The following is a 21481-nucleotide window of genomic DNA, read 5'->3' as shown; positions in this document are numbered from 1 at the left end:
CTGTATAACCGAGACCTAGAACAGAAGAACTATCACGGATTAATTTATATCTGACTAGTTCAAAAGTGAGTTAAAATGGCTTGTAAATCTAAACATATATAAACTAGAATAACTGAAAATAAAATAGGACCCAATCAATAAAAAGGATTAATAGTATTCCTGATATCTAATAATCAGATACCTTACTACTTCAGCTGGGGTACTGAAAGGAAACATATAACACATAATTTTGTCTAAGCTTGCTATCTCTTCTGTAATATGGACTTCATAATAGTTATTTAATAGGACTGAAGCAAGAATTAAATAAAATATGCAACACCTAGTATAATTCCTGGCACTCAATAAATAAATGTTATTATTACTGTTATACAGATTTCCAGAAACACACGTTTTCCTAAAACCTAATTCAAGAAGAAATATAATTTGTGGTTCCTTATAGAAAAGCCATCAAATGATAAAATGAATTACACCTTTAATTACGATTTTTCAAAAGGAAATTCATGTAGTGACCTCTATCAAAGTGGAGGGTATAATGCTGAGGACACAACATTATATTTTAACTCAGCAAAGAATATATTAATTGCAGAAGGTTTAGATAATATGGTCTGATAAAGTTGTAAGAGAGAATTAAGTTTGCTGAATCTAAAGCAGTGCTAGGTTGACATGTTCCCTGTAATGTGTTTTACAAATATCAAACACTGTCCCAAACAGACTCTTAAAAAGAATTCTTAATGGAATCCTTTTAGAAATCAAACATATCATATTTACCTTTGTGGGGATACAATCCAAAGTCTTGAATTCATTCATATATTCATCTAAAAATACTTTAAAAGTGTTGACCCAAACTCTGACTGGAGATTCACTCCAATCACGCTGCTCAAGCCTCATGGTCTTTTCCAGAATCTGTTCAAATAGTGCGTAGAGGTCTTTATACCGTATGCTTTTCCCATCATCTATCTAATAAACAATAAGAGAAGACATGTAAGGTTCTATAAAGAAATTCTCTAAACATAGAAGATTGATTCAACTTGCACTGGGTAGTGTTTAGAATAAAGATTAGGATCCTTTCTAATGGGCAAGCCCATGAGGTCATGTAGTACCTATAAATGCCCTCTTTACTGTGGAATTCTGCAGAATAAAACCTATCAAATTTTAGCAAAATACCTAAGTTTAAATAATGTAACAATTTCAGAAAGCCCTGGAAACTTCTCCACAAGTCTGGCTTTTAAACCATATTTAGCTTTAAAGATTATCTGCATCCCACTTAATTACCTATCGCCTCAGACATGAACCTTGTTTAGATAGTTCCACTCTAAAATTGAATGAATACTTGATCCTTGCCTAATGATACATTAGGTAACCATTATTTTATTTTTCCAAAGAAGAATGACACGTCCTGAATAACACTGTATTACCTGCAAAGGAATCTACATGGGATTACTTTCGACTTATTTAAATAAGCTCTGCAATTTTTGTGAGAGGAAAAAAAGGGGGGGCTTTAAATGACCAAAAAGTATTATATATTTAGAATTTGTTTCTGCTTCACTTCGTCAAAATAAGTTAAACATTTTTGATCTAGGGTTAGAAAACCACTATTAAGTTCTACTTTATAATTTTGGCTCTTCCTATGTGATTTAAGTGTATTGGAGCACCCAGCAACCCGGAGTCCCTAATCTAGGAAATACAGGTATGAAGCAGAGAAAGACATGAACATAATAAGCAGCTGAGCAGGATCAGAAAAATACAGCCAACGTTGTCTCTGTGCAAACCTAGTCATTTGCTATAGCCTGATTACTACTCTTATTATGGTCGTGAAATTCCTATTCTCCCAGACTGCATGGTTCATGTTTTTAAAAAAGCAAAAATTCTTATACTGAGAAAGAAAAAGTAGAGGATACACAAGAAAGTTCTCCTGATTTCTCTTTTCACAATGAATTATAGACTGAACAAAGAAAAATGATTAAATACAAATTATTTCATAGAATATGAAAATTTATAGATTCTAGAGATCAAAGCATTAATTATTATCTACTTTAGCATGAAAATAAACTTTCTAAAACATGACCAATGTCATATAAAATTGTAAGGTAAATCTGAAAGTGAAATAAACTGATATGTATAAATCAGTGAACATAAACTGCTCTAATTCCACTGGGGGAAAAATGTGTAATTCCACACATATAAAAATTAGAAGCCAAAGCCGGAGCTAAAAGGATTATGAAAGGTCAAAATACTAGAGAGCCACAGAATCACATTTATAATATGTGAATTTATCATCCTATAAGAAGATTCAACATCGTAAGAGGGGAAAAGCACTACTCAAGGAAACTGAAGGAAGGTATTAATCTGAGACCAGTCAGTATGCTTTTCCCTACCTATTCCTAAAATAAAAACAAGGAATTTGAGTAATCTCTCATTGAACACAGCCTCCGTATTATCTTCTACAGCACTGCCAAATTTTTCATATGTTAACTACTGAAGATCTCCTAAGACAGTCCAACTTACCGCCAAGGCAGACGAATAAAAGCTGAAGATATTCTGCCGAAATTCTTTCAGGGCTTTTTTAAATACAACATCCACTAATGTGTCTTTCTTGCTGTCTTCATTATCTAGGTCATTCATCTGGGGGCCACAAAAAGAGTTTTTGTACACAATCAACTAATTAAAAAGAGGTAAATACAACAGTGATACTGATTGGTTCCTCAACAATGATGGTCCTGACGGTCCTGAAAGTGCAAGCCCCTGCTATCATGGGACCGAGGTAAAAGCATGACTACAGAGCCAACGTTTTATTATTACCAGATGATTTCTAAGGTCCTTCCAATGATGTATTATTCTATCATTCTGTTACCAGAGAAAAAACCCCAAGTATGCAATGACAAGCCTCACCTTAACACAGGGAATATAATGTGACAATTACAGTAAAATCCAAGTTAACAGTAAAGCCTAAAACCTTAACTCTTGCCCATCCAGTCTGAGTAACGCATATCCTATTAGTTTATATTTTTCATAAAGAACAGACTACCTAATATACTGAAACATATGTAAACTTGATCAAGAGGGACCATATTCTGATAAAAGCAAGTATTCCAGAGTCAAGGCCACTTATGGGCCTAACTCAGCATGCAGAGTGTACCTTTTTCAGAAGAAATTCATCCATACTTTTTAAATCACTGACACTTGCTATGATCTGGACAGAGTCATTTTGCCAGTGCATAGACTCCAAAGCCACACTGCTGATCTTCACACTTCGCTTCCGCTTTGCCTTTGGAGAAGGTTCTTTGTTCTCTTTAAACTCCTTCCGGCAACTACCAGGCAATTCTGGGCTCAAAGGAGGTGTCGGGTGATACTGAACTAATTCTATAATTCAAGATAAAGTATCCAAAAAAATATTTTAGTGAAAATATTGAAATCTCCACATTCTTCTTTTTAAGTTTAACTTCCTTTAGTAAGTCACTGAAGGAAAAATATGTATCTGAAAAGCAAAGTAACATTAATGTTTGTGGTCAGGCAGTTAAACAATAAATACAGACTGCACAACTGTACAGAAAATGTATTTTTAAAATTACCACTTTTCAATGGAAAATGCCATTATGTCACCCAAGGGGCTATGGTCTGTACTGAAAACCTGGATGGAGGTATCTTATAGAACTGAAGCCTGAATCCCAAATACCTCAGTCCCAAAGGAAAAAAAGAAGAGTATATGTAACCACCCTAGCATGTTAAATGCTGACCATTAAGCCAGTCATATAGCTTTACTATATTTGTTTGAAAGAATATTTGGCTATATACGAATGTGACAAACCAGTGAAGTTTGATAATTATTATTATTTCATTACTAGGGTCTAAAACCATAAATGCTTCAGTGATATTATCTGTAATTATCCTGACAACCTGTCTAGGGAGCCAGGTAAGTCAACTAGCTCACTTCTTGGTCTCCTTAGTATTTAGGATTTTCTTAAACATCTCCCAAATAACTGAATTTCTCAGAGAATTCCTGGAATGCATTACCTTTGTATGTTAATATTGGAAAACACAACAAATCTCTCTTTACAACAGGGAAATCGATTGCATGTAAGTCCATCACAATCCAGAACTACACTGGGTTTGCCAAAGCCCTACCTGGGGCTTGATAAACGTGTTGGCCCTTCTCACTTCACATATCTATTTGTTTCCCCCACATGTATTCACCTGTCCAATGCTATGTCCTCATTCCTTCTAAAAGCTAATTCTGATAGTGGAGAAAAGTAGCCTCCTACATGCTAAATGCCACCTCAGGCAGAAAAGAAGACAATCTCAGATATGGTACCAGAATAAAAATTATAAAGATATAGAATATAGGGGCGCCTGGGTAGCACAGTTGTTAAGCGTCTGCCTTCAGCTCAGGGCGTGATCCCAGCACTCTGGGATCGAGCCCCACATCAGGCTCCTCCGCTAGGAGCCTGCTTCTTCCTCTCCCACTCCCCCTGCTTGTGTTCCCTCTCTCGCTGCCTGTCTCTATCTCTTCAAATAAATAAAAAATAAAAATCTTAAAAAAAAAAAAAAGAATTAACCATGGAGAATAGAACTGTGAAAAATGAAACATTTAGAATGATTACTATAAACCAGATTAGATATAGGAAATCAATCCTCTTAGTAATGTAATGGTAAGGATTTCCCAAATTTCCAAACTGAACTTGTAGTATTTACTTAATTTATTATTGATTTCATCCATATCAGTTTGCCAACTCATAGGAGCAAAGCCACAAGACACAAAAACAGGGCTCTAATATAGGGCTCTAATCTACCATTTTTTTCTCTAACACACAGATGGACTCTGCTTTGGCTTATCCATTCCTATGTGAAGCTTGATAATCTTATTCTCCTTGTCCCTGTGTCTTATCCTAAAGATGAGAAGTTTTGTTTCCGTATTGTAACTGGGCCTGTTCTATCTTTCCTTTAGAGATAACTTTCTTCCTAGATCCACTTTCTATCTTATTCACCTACCCACTGGTATTTCACCCACTCATTACTACACACCCACCTCTGATGTCTATCCATCCCATCACTGTTGAAGATAGCTGCCATCTTTGCATAATGATTAAACACTCTCATACATGCTTGAGCAAAGGGTTGGGGAAAATGGCATAATCATCTAATGCTGGAAATACTGGAACCCTTAGAAAGTTAGTAATTCTAGCATTTAGAAAGGCCAGTTTTCTCAACAAATGAACTATCTGTTGAGTATGTTCAAGTGTGTTACGATTGATGCCCCAAAAATTAAAATAACAGCTACAATTATAAAGTCAGTATAGTATAGCAAATACTTAATATATAGTAGGTACTTAATATATAGCACAGTGGTTAATAATGTGGCCTTTGGAGCTAGGCTACCTAAATTCAAATCTCAGCTCTGTCAACTACAATAAGTGCGTAAGGAAATAACTTGTCTGTGCTTCAGCTTTCTCATCTATAAACTGGGAATAATAATCATACCAACACCCCCAAAATTGTGATGATCAATTGAGTTAATATATACAACATGCTTAGTACAGTGCCTTGCACATGGTAAGCACTCAAATATTAGCTGCCATTATCTTAGTTTTTACTAATAATACATATTTGTTAAGTGAATGAATGACAGCTAAATTTTTACACTTTGGAAAACTGAGGCTAACTGAAGATTCATCATCCTTCTTAAAGTTGTTGCTGTTTCACCATTTTGTACCACACTTCCTTGGAACTTCTGTACAATGTAATTTTATAATTATCTTTTACTTAGGGAAAGATTTTACAATTCTGGTCCTATTTCATTAGACTATCTGGCCAACAGGATTGCCATTACAAATACTAGAAGAAGAATGAACTCTCAGAAAGAGTGAACAAACTATAAAGACTATCTCCATCCTCTGTCCATTTTTACCATCTGGAAACTGATGAGCTGGAATCATATCTGAGCCAGCAAGGAATCCTGGAACCTCTGACTGGGTGGCAGCTTTTGCTCGGCTGGTCTTCTTCTCCCCTTGTTTCCCTTTGGCCCAGAATCTCATCTTAGCTCTCTGAGGTCTATTTTTAAAAATAAAGGTAAAAATGGAAATTAGTATGTTGCAATGGCAATATTGGTATATCACTTTGAGCTATATTAAGACCGACCTTTCATGTGTATGACCTCATTTAACCTTCACACTTAAGTTTAATCATATTTAATCTTCAATTTCATATTTAAATTTCAATCTGGAAGGGAGACAGTTTTCTCATCTTGAATACAAGAAATAGTAAGTCCCAAAGATGGTAAATAATTCCCCAAAATGAAATGGCTAAAAAGCAGTGAAACTAAAATTCCAACTCAGGTTTTCTGATTCCTAAACTGCTATCTTTTCATTCTTGTCCTCCTTCCGGCTTGGACTTATAGCATATAAACAACTAACAAAAACAAAAATACTTTTTAAAACATCACTGATATCGCATCACTCTAAAACATATTAGTTTACCTTTTGGGGGAGGGGTAATTTCCTTCCATTCTTTATTCATAAGTATGCCCATTTTTATATCACTGTAATCATGATGAAGATACAATTTTAAACCTTCCCACTTACCATTATATAATAACGGTTTTAATGTGACTATTTTATATTTAGAGGTTATCAATATTATTAATTAACAAAAGCCACCATTTATTTGAGTTGTTATTTTGTTATAGGCACAAGTGCTTAAATTGGCTTACTTTATTTATAAAAACAACTTTACTTTCAAACTACTATAACCATTATATATGTGAAAACCTGGAGGAATAAACATTAGGTAACTTTCCCAAAATTACACAGTGAGTGATAAAGCTGAAAATGCGTAACTTTGATATATGGCCTCATTCTTAGTGTTTATATACTCTTTCCCATTACATAAATCAAAAACACACCTTAAGATAATAATGACAGCTCACATATACTGACCATATATCACGTAACCTAACCCTATACTAGGAGCTTATTTGTGCATTCGTTTTTTCCTTTGTATATTTACTCAGTCAATCAAAAAAAAAAAAAAAATGAGCATCTACCAGGAGCCAGACACTATGCCTTTATGATATACCTAATTTTCATACCTACTGTGGTAAATAGCTCTTATTGTCCTTACTTTTTACACATGAGCAAATCGAGGCTTAGAGGGTTGATGAAGCTGGAAGTTAAAATCAGGTCCATCCAGTTTTGAAACCCATATTGTTTTTTTCGTTGTTCCTTCTTTTTTAAAAGCCTATTACTAAACTTATACATCTCAAGAGTGTAAAGAGAAGTTGTTCTACAAGGCTTATTACAAATGACAGCATCCTTCTGCCATTCTCATTCCTTTTCTGTTCCCTGGAGGTACAGAATTCCTTTTGAATTGATTTAACTGACTTTTTAATATTAACCATACTTATATTGCTGTCATACTTGCAACGCAAGTAATGATTAAGCATGTTCCAACACTTCTGTTCTCCACCCTCCACAAAGACAGGTGTACCCCCAAAAGAATCAAATGGTAATTTCAGTTATCTCAATATACAGTACTTTCTTATAGTAACAGTCACTATTTATTTCTTTTATACAAGTAATATTCACAATTGAGGCACTCATTTCCCTGCATAACCTATTTTCTTCTAGAGTTAATAAGTGTTTTGCTTTACATTTACTCACTTATCTACATACAATTCACCTTGAAATGTTTTCCTTGGTGTACATCTCCTTTCAACATGTTCAAACAAAATAGGTACTCCATTTCTTTAAGAGATCTCTCCCAGAGCTTTCTAGCCTGCTCCAACGGGCATGGTTTCCCTCAATGCTAGTTATACAACCATCATTTGAAAAACTACTTTCACCATCATCATTTGAAAAGCTACTTTCACCATCACCATCATCACAAATTCCTTTTGTCTCTATTGTTTTACAATGAAATGTCTTTTATAGTATGGGTCTGTTTCCGTCCGTTATATTGGGCAATCACTGGGGCCTTTGAATCTGGAAACTCATGTCCTTCAGTTCTATGAAGCTTATTTGAATTATTTTATGAATGATTTGTCTTCTCCATTCTTTGTTCTGTCCTTCTGGACCTCTCATTAGTGGCTCACCGGATCTCCTGAACTACTCCTCTATTTTCTTTTTTTATTTAAATTCCAGTCAACATACAGTGCAATATTAGTTTCAGGTGTACAAGAATTGTGATTCAACATTTCCATACAACACCCAGTGCTCATCACAAGTGCCCTCCTTCATCCCCATCACCTATTTCACCCATCCCCTACCCCCCTCTCCTAACCATCAGTTTGTTCTCCATAATTAAGAGTCTGTTTCTTAGTTTGTCTCTCTCTCTCCCTCTCTCTCCTTCTCCCATCTGCTCATTTGTTTTCTTTCTTAAATTCAACGTCTGAGTGAAATCATATTGCATTTGTCTTTCTCGGACTTATTTTGCTTATTAGCACAGTATTTTCTAGCTCCATCCACATCACTGCAAATGGCAGGATTTCGTTCTTTTTGATGGCTGAGTAATATTCCATTGTGTATATATACCACATCTTCTTTCTCCATTTGTCAGCCGATGGACACCTGGGCTGTTTCCATAATTTGGCTATTGTAGATAATGCTTCTATAAACATCAGGGTGTATGTGTCCCCTCAAATCAGTATTTTTGTATCCTTTGGGTAAATACCCAGTAGTGCAATTGCTGGGTCATTGGGTAGTTCTATTTTTAACTTTTTGAGGAACCCTGATATTGTTTTCCAGAGTGGCTCCACCAGTTTCCATTCCCACCAACAGTGTAAGAGGGTTCCCCCTTCTCTACATCCTCACCAATACCTGCTGTTTCCTATGCTGTTGATTTTAGCCATTCTGAGAGATGTGAGATGAGATCTCACTGTAGCTTGATTTATATTTCCCTGGTGACAAGTGATGTTGAACATCTTTTCATGTGTCTGTCGGCCATCTGTATGTCTTCTTTGGAAAAATGTCTATTCATGTCTCCTGCCCATTTTTCAATTGGATTGTTCATTTTTTGAGTGTTGAGTTTTATAAGTTCTTTATATATTTTGGATACTAACCCTTCATCAGATATGTCATTTGCAAATATCTTCTCTCAGAACTAACAAATTCAGTAAAGTCAAAGGACACAAAACCAGTGTACAGAAATCTGTTGCATTTCTATACACCAGTAATGAAGCAGCAGAAAGAGAAATTAAGGAATCAATTACATTTCCAGTTGCACCCAAAATAATAAGATACCTAGGAATAAACCTAATCAAAGAGGTGAAAGACCTGTATTCTGAAACTATAAAAAAATTTATGAAAAAAACTGAAGATGACACAAAGAAATGGAAAGACATTCCATGCTCACAGACTGGAAGAACAAATATTGTTAAAATGTCTATACTACCTAAATCAATTTTCTTTTCTTTTCTCTTCTCTTTGTCTTTTTGCTCAACCTTCTAAGATATGTCCTCAACTTTCTTTCCAACTATTCTTATTGTTTCTTTATGCTATCATATTTTTTATTTTCAAAGGCTTTTTATACTGAATATTTCTCTTTCATGCAGTTATATTTATTTATGCAGAAGGTCTGTTGATTAGTTTCATTTGTCCTTCTGTAAGTTTTCTTTCCTCTGCATAGTTTATTTCTTCCAAGTTGTATTATATCCATTAGTTTTAGTTTCTTTGATATAAAGTGTTTCTTCAAATGTGGTCAAAAGTAGGGTTAAAAAACCAGACACTATTTGGGAAGTTCTCGTATACACTGGTGGAGCTTCCAAACTGATTTTGCTTGTGTGATTATCAGACTAGTCCATTTTGTAGGGAGAAATTATGATACCAATATCTCTAGGTCTTTCCCTGAGGGTTGTACAAAAGTCCCAAAGACCTTTTGAACCATCTACTTAGGGCATACGTGTAATGTGAAAACTGAGTGGAAGAAAAAAATAGGAGAATCTTAACATTCAGTATGTAAACATTCACTAAATCTTATTCCAAATATGTACCTAAGTCCTCAAATGTATCTGAGAACCTTCAAAAATAGAGATCTTCTATTTTATCCTTTCCAGAGAATAAATCTCCAGGTTTCTGCTAGGATTGGGGAAGATCAGTCAGCCAGATGCTTCTTTCTCATATTTACCCAGTTGGTTTAGGATTCAGCTTTCTTCTATTAAGACATTTAAAATCTGTCTGTTTACTTTTTGGATTCCACAGTTTTATTGTTGTTGTCTCCAGCTGTTTTACTGTTTGTTATTGCTTGTCCTGCATAGGTTTTGTCATTTTAGTGATTTTGGAGGAAGAAGTAGAAATTAAATTTATATATTTAATCTGCTATCTCCAGCCATATGTCTTTCTAGTATGGTATATGTTTTTCCCAAAATTTGATCTCTAGCATAATCTGGTCTGGATTTGCATTATCATGGATTATGCCTCTACAGACATTGAGGAAATGGCCTTTAATAGGATTAAGAACCAGAAAGATTTCAATGTAATCTTCAAGTGTTCAGTGAGGGTTAAATTGCCTTATATAACACAATAAAAGACAAAGATATTTACTTGACAAATAAGAACTCCATATTCTCTCTTAAAGGGAACAGAATTATTTCCTGAAAGTCTTTTTTCCAGTTCCATTTGTAAAACACTCATCTCAGAACAGAATCCTGGGAAATATTTTCACTCTCATCTGACTTAAGCTCCTTTCTCTTACAACAAAAAACCGCAAGTGATATAATGATTTAAAGACTTCACCCAAATCACATTGCTAAACATACAGAAAGATAAAGCTTGTCATGTAAATCTGAATTATCATGTGCCTGTCACACAGCAGGTACTTAATATTTGTTGAAAAATAGATAAATTTCAAATTATACCTTATATCCGAATCTGAAGTCTTCTGCCTCACTGCCAATTTTGTAATCTCTCCTTGAGACATAGTCTTATGAAGCTTTGCTTCTTCATCAACTGAAGAAAATCGCTGTGATGTCTGTAATAATTACATATATGAAAGACTTTAAAACCAAGTAACTATATCATAACTCTGTAATTTAAACTCAAGTTATAGAATTGAGGATTACATCTATTAAAAATATATAAAAATATATTCACACTGTTCAGCCACTCATTGAAATAAAAGAAGCTACTAAAAATTTTATTAACTTCCTAGAATAATCTGAAGTAAAGAGAACTTCGGCAATGAAATGCTGAATAGGACCTACGAGTTCATGTTTTCTGACAACAGTATCAAGTGCAAAGGTAAAAAAAAAAAAAAAAAAAAGGCCAAAGCCAACTAAAGATACAGACAAAGGATCCAGGATCTGATAAATCTAGAGCACTAAGTGTAGTTTTTCATGCCTACTTTTATGTGTCCCTACAAGTAATAATTACTTTTATGGCCTAACTTGCTACTTTAGATTCTTATTTTACCTAGTCAAGGATTTAAGAAATTTATTTTTATAAATTTATAAATTTAAGAATTACGGCCTAACTTGCTACTTTAGATTCTTATTTTACCTAGTCAAGGATTTAAGAAATTTATTTTTATAAATTTATAAATTTAAGAATTACGGCCTAACTTGCTACTTTAGATTCTTATTTTACCTAGTCAAGGATTTAAGAAATTTATTTTTATAAATTTATAAATTTAAGAAAAAAATAAATTTAAGAAAAGCTAGAACACAGGAAAATATAAAAAACCAAAGGACCAAACAATTAAAGATCATTATCACCACTAATGGTCTAAAATATAAACAACTTACATTAAACTGGGACCTGAATTTCAATTGGCAATTTTTGTTCCATTTATTTACAATGTGCCCCTTTGAAGAAAATCCCATTCGGAAGAGAAAATTTCTTGTTACCTATTCAAATCCTTTCCTAACATTTCATTTTCTATAATTATAATATCTTTTCTTTAGCCTTTAGTCTGCTAAAACAGGGACCTGTTTATCCTCTTGCCTAAAACAACCAAAAATAAAAACAAAAACAAAACAAAAACCCAGACAAAATAGTAAGAACCAGCAGTTATCAAGATGATGGACAGTTATCCTTGGGAGAGGGGAAACAAAGGAAATGAGTCCTTCTTCTGCCCCAGCTTAGTGACTTGAGACAGTTTCCAGGCTGTGACACAGAAAGGGGGTTCCAGGTGAACCCTGGCAGACTTTCTGAGTTGAACACACGAAGTTGAAAGTCCAGAGAGACTAGAGACCAAAAGAGAGAGAAAGAAAGAGTGTACTGAAGAGGGAAGAGATGCACAAATAAAGAACTCTGGAGATCTTCAGAGGGTATTTAGCTGAGTACTTACTAATCAACACTTCTTTGTCAGACAACTACCCAAGATCAGGCAAAGGACCACCTGAAAGGATTCAAGGTAATAGTGCCCAGCACTTACAAAGTGCCTGTGCCCAAGAGTCCGAATATGTAACTTTATGATTCCCAGGGTATTGGGTGAACTATGTAGCAGGATCTTGCCTCAACAGTCAAGAGTAAGTGATAGTCAAAAATAAGCCCTAGGTGAACAACTGCTCTGTTTGGACCTAACAAATCTTAACTTAATAAAAATTGTATATAAAGTGTACAAAATGATTTGATTTACATATACATATTAAAATGATTACTGCAGTCAGACTGATTAACATAACATCTCTTCCCATTGTTTCTTTCTTTCTTTTTCTTCTTTTTTTTTTTTGGTGGTGACAACACCTGAAATCTACTCTTAGAAAATTTCCAGATTCAATACAATGAGAATAACAAATATTAAAAGGAAGACCTAATTGCTTAGGAACAAACTGCTTCCAGAACCAAGCTCTGAAATATTATTGGAACATAACAGTCTCAAGAATATTAATCAAATACAAAAGTATCCAGCACTCAACAAGACAAAGTTTACCATGTCAGGCATCCAATAATAAATAACTAAGCATGCAAAGAAATACGACTGGCAAGGAGGAGAAAAAGTCACTCTATCTATAGTGACTCAAAACGGACACAAATATTGAGTACTAGGAGATCAGAGAACTAACCAAAGGGAAAGGACTTAAAACTGCATGTGATTCAAGGGGACATATTTTTAAAGGCACTGCTTCTGAGGAAAATGAAGGTGAAAAGGAATGGAGAGGTGCCTTTGGACACTGAGTAGTGAAGAGGAAAAGAAGCAGAACAGGAAAATTTAGAATCTAGCAAGGCAAAACAGAAGCAAAAATGGAGGACACAACATTGCCTCCAACACACAACATTGCCTCCAACACACACACACACACACACACACACACACACACACACACACACACACAGAGAGAGAGAGAGAGAGAGAGAGAGAACTAACAGACTCCAAACAGGCTGCCTGCAAAAGAAACTTTTCCTTTTTACACTGACAGAAGGAAGAGGAAGCTCTTGAAGTCAAGTTACTTATAAACTATCCCAAATGCACAACATGAATAAATTAAGACAAATAAAATCTACACAAGCTACAATAAGAAAACAAAAAGAAAATTAGAACCAAAACAACTTAGATAATTAACCCATCTCCCACCAAACAAACATACACAAACCAAGCATGAAGCAGAAAACTGTAAATAAAAAATGAATTAAATCAACTCATATATATGAAACACCATACTGAATCAGAAATTCAAAACTTAAAAAGAGAAACAAGCCCCTCCCAACTTCAATAAAAACCAGGAACAATGAAGGGAATTGAATGAACTCAGGAAAGAAATCACAAGATAGTGAAGAATAACTCAGAAGATGCCCAAGGGAGAAAAAATACAAATGCAGACTTAAAGGGGCTGAACAAAGGCAGGAATATAATAAAGAATGCAAAGTAGTATAAAGAAATGAATAAAAAAGAGTCAAGAGAGAAGGTAAGATTGAGATGGTAGATGGGAAAAGAAGGAAAACTTATTTATAATTGGGAGTTCCTAAACAAGAAAAACAAAACAATGGGACACAATATTTAAAATTGTAATCCATGAGAGTATTTCAAAAATAAGGCAAAACCAGATTTTATATATATTTTTTGTGCATTGGATCTGTCTTATATAGAGAATGTTGTGTTGAAGTTTCCTCTTATTCATTCTGAATTGTGGCTTTTGGTATTAAAAGTGTCCTTTGTTACATTCAATGCTTTTGCTTGAATTCTACTTAAATCATAATATCACAGCCTATGTTTTCTTAATTATTTCCATTTGCCTGGAATACTTTGTCTCACCCTTTTATTTTTAGCCTTTCTGGATACTTTTGTTTTACATGTGTTTTGTACGCAGTATAGTTGGTTTATTCTGTGAGCCAAATTAAAAAAATTTTTGCCTTATCGATTGAGTTAAATCTATTCCTATTTATTGATATAAATGATGCAGTCTCAATTATCTTTCTTATAATTTTATGTTATTATTATGTGTCATATTAAATTTGCTGTATGTTACTTTTTTTGCTGTTTTACTTTTTAAAATTTTTGATATGGGGGTTTTCTTTTTCTGTTGGTTTGTATATGACTTTTAAAAATGCCTTAATTTACTGTATTTTAATTTAACCAATTATTCTCAAGTTAGTCATTTATAATAATATTTTTTAATTCTCACCTATTTTGACACAACTATTGATGAATTATTCTTGTCTCTACTTTTCCTCTCCCTTCTGTTTTTTAGGCTTTTATTTCTACTTTGTCAGAACATTTAATTTTACATATTATTTTACTCTAGTCCCCACCTTTGTTTTTTGCCTTAGATTGATTAAATATATTAAATGATCACAGCAAATATTTTGCTCTAGTTTCTGTATTTATCTCTTGATTGGATATAGCTCTGCTTTTAGTACATTACTCAGGAAGGCTCATATATATGGAATTCCCCAAGTTCTTTCTGTAGCGTTGATATTTGAAGGGACATCTTGGCTATGTATAAAATCCTTGATTCATACTTTAATTCATACTTGATTCATACCTAAGTTTTTTGAAAATGCTATTTTATGTCTTATTTGTTATTTTTGTTAAGTCTGTTACCAGTCTAATTCTCTTATGCTTATGAAGAGTTATTTGATCTTTTCACTTGGAGACTGTCAGAATTTTTTTCTTTATATCCGAAATTTAGGATATGTCTTCAAGCCTATCATCACAAATGAATTATCCCATATACCTGCAGGGCCGTGTGTGTGTGTGTGTGTGTGTGTGTGTGTATACATAATTAAATTTATATATCTTCTAGAAAAATAAACACTTAATACACATCAGAATAAACAAGATACATCTGAAGTAGTGATCAGAAGAAAATTCACAGCCTTCAAAACCTGCATCAATAAAAATAACTTAAATAAATGAATTAAATTCCCCCCACTTAAAAGGGAGAAAATACAGTAAATTTTTTTAAAAATAAGGAAATAAATAATAAAGGTAAAAGCAGAAATCAATGGAGAATGGGTATGGGGGAAACTAGGCATAATAAATAAATCAAAATCCTATTATTTTGGAAAAAAGTAACAGCAAAGACAAATGACTAGCTAACTTGAAAAAAAGGGAAAAAACACAAATGTACAAAATATGAAATGACAGAAGGGAAATAATCATTGAAACAGAATTTTTAAAAATCATGAGACTAATTTCCAGACTTCTATGCAAATAAATCTGAAAAGTTAGATGAAATGAGTAATTTCATAAGAAAAAATTATTTACCAAAATTGACTCTATTAGACAGAAAGCTTACAAGACTAATTTCTCTAGAAGAAATACAGTTAATTACCAAGGAATTACGCCATAAAAAATCCCAGATGGTTTCACAGGGAAATTCTACCAAATCTTTAAAGAGCAGAGAGTTGTGATGCTATTAACCTCCCCTAACTTTTGGGGGGAGAATAAAATACACATATAAATATTAAGTGTAGGGGCACCTGGGTGGCTCTGTCAGTTAAGCATCTGACTTCAGCTCGGGTCATGAGCTCAGGGTCCTGGATTCAAGCCCTACATTGGGCTCCCTGCTCAGCGGGGAGTGTGCTTGTCTCTCTCCCTCTGCCTCTCCCCCTGCTTGTGCTCTCTCTCCCTCTTTCAAGTAAATAAATAAAATCTTTTAAAAAGAAATTAATTAGGGCTCATGGTGACTAATGTAACATAATAAAAAATTTTTTTCAAAAATTATTTTAAAAAAGAAATTTATAGATAGATAAATACTAAGAATATTCAACAGTACAGCTGCTGCACTGGGAATGCCAATACAAATCTTTTATGTCATAAACTGTTCAATATCAACCAGATTTCCAATTTGTAAGAACTTTCTCAAAATCACCAGCCCAGGTTCTAAAATTCTATAAACATCCTCTCTTTGCTTCCCCATTCTGAGAAATTCCTAAGACCTGGTCAAGGTAGATTTCCCTACTGTAAAATAAGCTAAAAAACTTAGCCTTGATCAATCAACAGGTTTTTCTGGCAGTTTTTTGTTGAGTGAGCAGTGGAGAGAAGGAAAATTCAACACAGATAAGGACTGGAGAATATTTCAGATAATAACAAACAGAAATAGGAATATAAGAAGTGACAGCAACAAAATAAAAATTATTTTTAAAAAAGTGATGGCAGTTTGGGGGATAAAATGAGAAATTTATCATTCTGATGATAAAGAAGACAAATTGTGGGGAGAGCTACTTGGGAGTCATGACCATAGAGATGATTGCTTTCTGTCTAGGGATGACAGAGGAATATACCAATATATACCAATTCTACTAATGATGCTACCTATACCAACTCCACTAATAAGGAAAAGAAATGATGTGACTAATTCACTTACCATCTAGAATACTGAGAGACTAAAAAGCTATACGAAAACCACCTTAAAAATATTATGTGGCAGAACATGTCACTCTTCTTGGGTAAAAGCCAACAGAGTGGATATAAGAACTGAGTAAGAGCAGCATCTGGAGATTAAAGTTATTCAAATGGCCGAATTAAAGGCAGAAAGTTAAAAAAAAAAAAAAACCACCACCAAAGTTATAAGGAAGGAAACTGCTACTCTTGTCTCTACTCCTCCTACCGGTAACAACTAATTAATGACTGATGAATTCAGGAGGTAATGCTTATCAAATCCTCTTCAGGTAATTCATTTGTAACTATCTTTATCCCATTAGATCAATTACTTCACAACTGGAAAGGTCAGATGGCTTCTTCCAAGATCAAATAACACTCTTTTTAGCAAATGTCAGAGTGACAGGATCACTTTGTCCAGAAAAAAAAAAAAAAAAATCCAGTTTTTAAAAATCCATGTGCCTAGAAAATCAAGCGTATTTAAAATCCTGGAGCTATCTGAATTTTTGACAATTCAGTAGATCCCATTTACAAACAATCAGTCTTTACAACATCAGAGAACATTAGAACATGGCAAAATTTCAAGATAAACAGAAATACACTTTAACTGTTCCTACCCTTTCCACCCCCCCCAACCCCAGTAAGTATCTATCAGCATATTCTAGAAAGCAAAGCTTCTTCATGCAAGTGTCCACCAGAAACAAACACCACCACCTGTTCCTAAAATCGCTAGTGATGAAACAGAAGGACAGTGAGGAAGCTGGAGAAGGGACTATACACACTGTGCAGGGAGGCAGAGTGCTCTACAACTACTGGCATGCAGTGACCGTCAAGCAGGTGAACAGAATCACAGGCAGAGGCTACCAGCTAGAACCCTTAAAGGGGCGGAATGCTCCAAGCAAAAAGCCCAACTTCCTGTTTATCTCATTAAGAGTTTCCAGTGAGGAAGAATTCTACCACCAAAAGGACTAAGGTTTGTAACAAAGAAAACTCTCAGGAACAAAACAGCAATTACAAATGCTAAGTTCTTCCACAAATGAAAAATCTATGTATACTTTAGAGAATAATTTAAGTGTACTCCCTATTTACAATAAAAAAAAGCAATACTTTTTGTTAAAATTAGTTGTTCTATAATATAATTTCATCTTTAACTACTAATCATATTGTAGAGTATGTTTCTTTATTTATAACTCAAAAACAGGGCACCTCCAAAATGGAGTTTATTTTACCCTACACCGAAGACAGGGCTTTGGCTCTAATTACATATATTAATGGATATACATATTATTTCCAATTTTTACAATCCCACAGTTTAGCTCAGGGTAATGACTCATTTATCTAATTAGAGAACTTGTCATACATTGTTCTGTTTTCCTGTTTTCTTTTTCTTAGAATATCTCATACTATCATTTAGAAACGGGATATTTCTAACTGAAGATAAAGACAATGAGAGCATTTTGGAAATTAGCAGAAAATTTAATTCTTTGGCACAGTTTAAAACAGTTCAAAGATAAAATACCTAATATGTCAAAAGAAGACCAACCTAAAATTTTCCTACCATAATGAATAGATACTAAGGAAGAACATTAGAAATCCAACTTAATTAAGGATATGCATGGAAATAAAATGCATACATCACTCCACTTGATCAGTGATGTTTTTAGTACATATTAGACATACAGAGTCCTTATATTATGTATTTTCCAGGACAATTCCAAAATCAAACATTTTATATCCATACATACATTTATACTTGTCGAACTATATATTCTTATTTTGGTTGAAATATGATGATAAAGCTATATCCTTAGTCAAATATTTTGACTAAGTGCTTTATTCAAATATAATTCCAATGTTATAATTTGTGGTTAATACAAATTCACATTATATATAGCCTTCTACCTGACCAGGTTGGTCCAAGAAAACATTTTTGGCATTGCTCACTAAATTTTTTTTAAAATTCATGTTTATCTTCTATTACTAAAAAAATGGGGGAGGGGAAGCAAGTTTAAAGGAAAAAAAAAAAAGGAAGAGAGAGTACCATTTCAGTTAAAAGCAACTGGATTATTTAACATATAGCCTATTCACTAGACCAAGGATCAATCAGCAAACTATGGCCAGCACATCAAATACAGCCCACTGCCTGTTTCTGTAAATAGTCTTACTGGAACAAAGCCCTGCCCATTTATTTACTTATTGTCTATGGCCATTTTCACTCTACAGTGGCAGAGTTAAATATATGGAATAGAAACTACAGAACCCACAACATCTAAAACATTTACTATCTGGCCCTTTACAGAAAAAAAAGTGAGGGCCCTTGCTCTAGACCTCTGAAGATACAACAGAAAATGTCTACATTAGTGCTAAATTAAATAACCTTAATTTTCCGTAATTTACGATTTGACATATACTGTTAAAGTGCCCTTTATCTGAATCCTATTAAATTAAGGTTTAGCTTTGTTGCTGTGTTCACTGAGGTTTCCCATGTACAAACCATTATACGAGGAAGAAGCTGTGAAGGTTAGCTTTAGATTAGCAAAGGCTATTCACTATTCCCATCAGATTTGTTTGTTGCCTATTTTTCTTATATTGCCGTAAAATTACCATTTCGGAGTCACTGTGAGAGGCCTGACCCAGGCTGGATGCAGGCCCTAGCTCACAGTGAGAAGCTTGGTCAAGGGAGAGAAGGGGCTCAATAATGTCATCGTAATCATCTTCCTCTGTATCCCCCTCCCCATCGGCAAAAGTACCTCTAGTCAAGAAATCGGAGCGCGTCCGCGCCATTCGAGCTTTCTTTTTATGGGCCGGTCTGGCAACCTGCTTGACCAAATGATAAAACAAATAACACAACAATGTTTTGTTTTGGTTTTTTTGGAGATGATGCCAGTGAAAGACAGAGAGCTCATGAATTTCTTGAAACATCCCTCCACCCCACTAGTAGCATCCTTTCTACTAGAAGTGACGGAGATAACCAAAAGCAATCTATATACATTACTCTGGACAAAGGACAAAAATGGAAGCTAAATCTACACTGTTCTTCATGGCCAAGAAATCATCTTTCACTGCCATAATATGTCACCAAAGCCACTTGCATAAATTGCCTTCTTTTTAAGCAACATCTTTTTTGAAAACTTAATCTGGGATTTTAGTCAACATTCCCTCCCTGAAGTACACCTCCTTAAGTATAACAGACTTAACTCATGGCTTCTTTCGCATAAACACTTAGGAGTAAATGCATAAATGAGGGCTCTACCTATAAGAATAATAATTTCCAAAATAGGTGCATCTATTTTGCATAAAAGATAGATAAAATCCAATACTTACCTCTCCTTGGCCCGGCCCAGTTAACTTCACAGGTTTCCAAGTTGGTTCATCTTGTTTACGGAGTTGAGGATTTCCACTGTTTAAGGCTTCCTTGTTGACACTTAGGATAATAAACAACAGGATTACAATTCAATTCCTAGCAGATATCCCATGGCAGCAGTCTTAAAGTACAGCATGAAATATAGCCTAACAAGCCAAGTCAAAGAATTCTAGCAAATTACATAAATATTTCCAGATCTTATTCAATTCCCAAAACAACATATCAATTTTTTTCTACTTACATATTACATAATTAACAGTATTATCAAGAATTGACATATGTGACTGGATTACTAGAGGTCTGTCCCTGATAATCACTGGGTATATTCCACTACGACATATGTTTAAGAATAGCAGCAGCAGAAATAGCTCAAGAAAAGGAAGGGATTTGATGATAAGGGAAAACGCTATATCCCCAAATCTTTAGAATTAGTTTTAGAAGGACCTTTTATTCTAATCATTATAAAATACCTGATAAGTAACTATCAAATGATATAGATCCCATTACTTTGTTTTATACTGAGATGGTTCCTATTGGTTAGCAAATTTTCTTTCTGAAACCTCTCTGCAGCTTCCATCTACTATCTTAGTTTTAAAACTTTGTTATACGGAACAAAATCAACACTAGCAGGATAACAAATTGTTATCAAGTTAATGGAGTTATGCCATACAGAAGTGTTACCTTGTGAAAACTTAATTTTGCTTGAATAACCACACAATGTGACTACTTTATCATTAAATTCTTTGTTGAAATGGATATCTGATGAAAATCTGAATAGAACCCAGAACTTTCATGGCCCCAATTACCTATATTTACTCAGTACCATGAGTCTTAAAATTTATCAACAACATATTGCTAATCTCTCCTTAGCAGAACTATAAGCTCACTGAGACTCATACCTTATCTTCTAGCATAGTGCTGGGTTTAAAGTAGACACTAACTTATAATACAAGTTGGCAGACTAATTGCTCTATCATTCAAAATTTTCCATTTAATTTTTACAAATGAAGACCTAGGGTTGTAAGAGGTTATCTTGTCCTTTGCCCTATGCAACGAATCCTAAAACAAACCTAAATAGATGGCAATCTTTCCTAGCTACAGGCTTCTCAGAGATTTCCCTTTTTGACCAATGTATGATTAAATCTAGCAATCCTAGGCTCTCCTAAAAGATTCCCTTTTATTAAAATCTCTTTTGCCACAGTTGAGCCTATTGGTCTTTGCTTTGTTCTCAAAAGAGGGAAACAATTAACAGGACCTTTGACAGCACCTGACAACCCTAGCCAACTTTAAACTCACAGCATTTTCTTTAGATTTCTCCATGATTTCCTTTTTGTTCTCCTTCATTAACCAGTTGAAGACCACTATGCA

At 34.2% G+C, this 21481-nt stretch overlaps 1 protein-coding gene across 9 annotated transcripts in view; it reads right to left on the bottom strand.

The window, feature by feature from the left end:
- MYO9A (myosin IXA) overlaps window positions 1-21481 on the bottom strand; it is a 282647-nt gene that overhangs the window by 80784 nt on the left and 180382 nt on the right. For 7 of the 9 annotated variants that reach the window (XM_045795282.2, XM_087856814.1, XM_045795281.2 and 4 more), the window contains 7 exons: window positions 20074-20173; window positions 19354-19569; window positions 10844-10956; window positions 5903-6045; window positions 3137-3360; window positions 2506-2622; window positions 769-957 (listed from right to left, as the gene is read on the bottom strand). In XM_045795282.2, the coding sequence (XP_045651238.2) occupies window positions 769-957; window positions 2506-2622; window positions 3137-3360; window positions 5903-6045; window positions 10844-10956; window positions 19354-19569; window positions 20074-20173 (1102 nt within the window). The remainder of the gene's footprint in view (window positions 1-768; window positions 958-2505; window positions 2623-3136; window positions 3361-5902; window positions 6046-10843; window positions 10957-19353; window positions 19570-20073; window positions 20174-21481) is intronic. The other 2 variants (XM_045795285.2, XM_045795289.2) reach the window with 2 other exon arrangements.

The sequence above is a fragment of the Ursus americanus genome, chromosome 28 (assembly GCF_024610735.1).
Source record: "Ursus americanus isolate L20-20 chromosome 28, mUrsAme1.1.p, whole genome shotgun sequence".
In the NCBI taxonomy this organism is placed as follows: domain Eukaryota; kingdom Metazoa; phylum Chordata; class Mammalia; order Carnivora; family Ursidae; genus Ursus; species Ursus americanus.
This window is presented reverse-complemented; position numbering and strand designations above follow the sequence as displayed.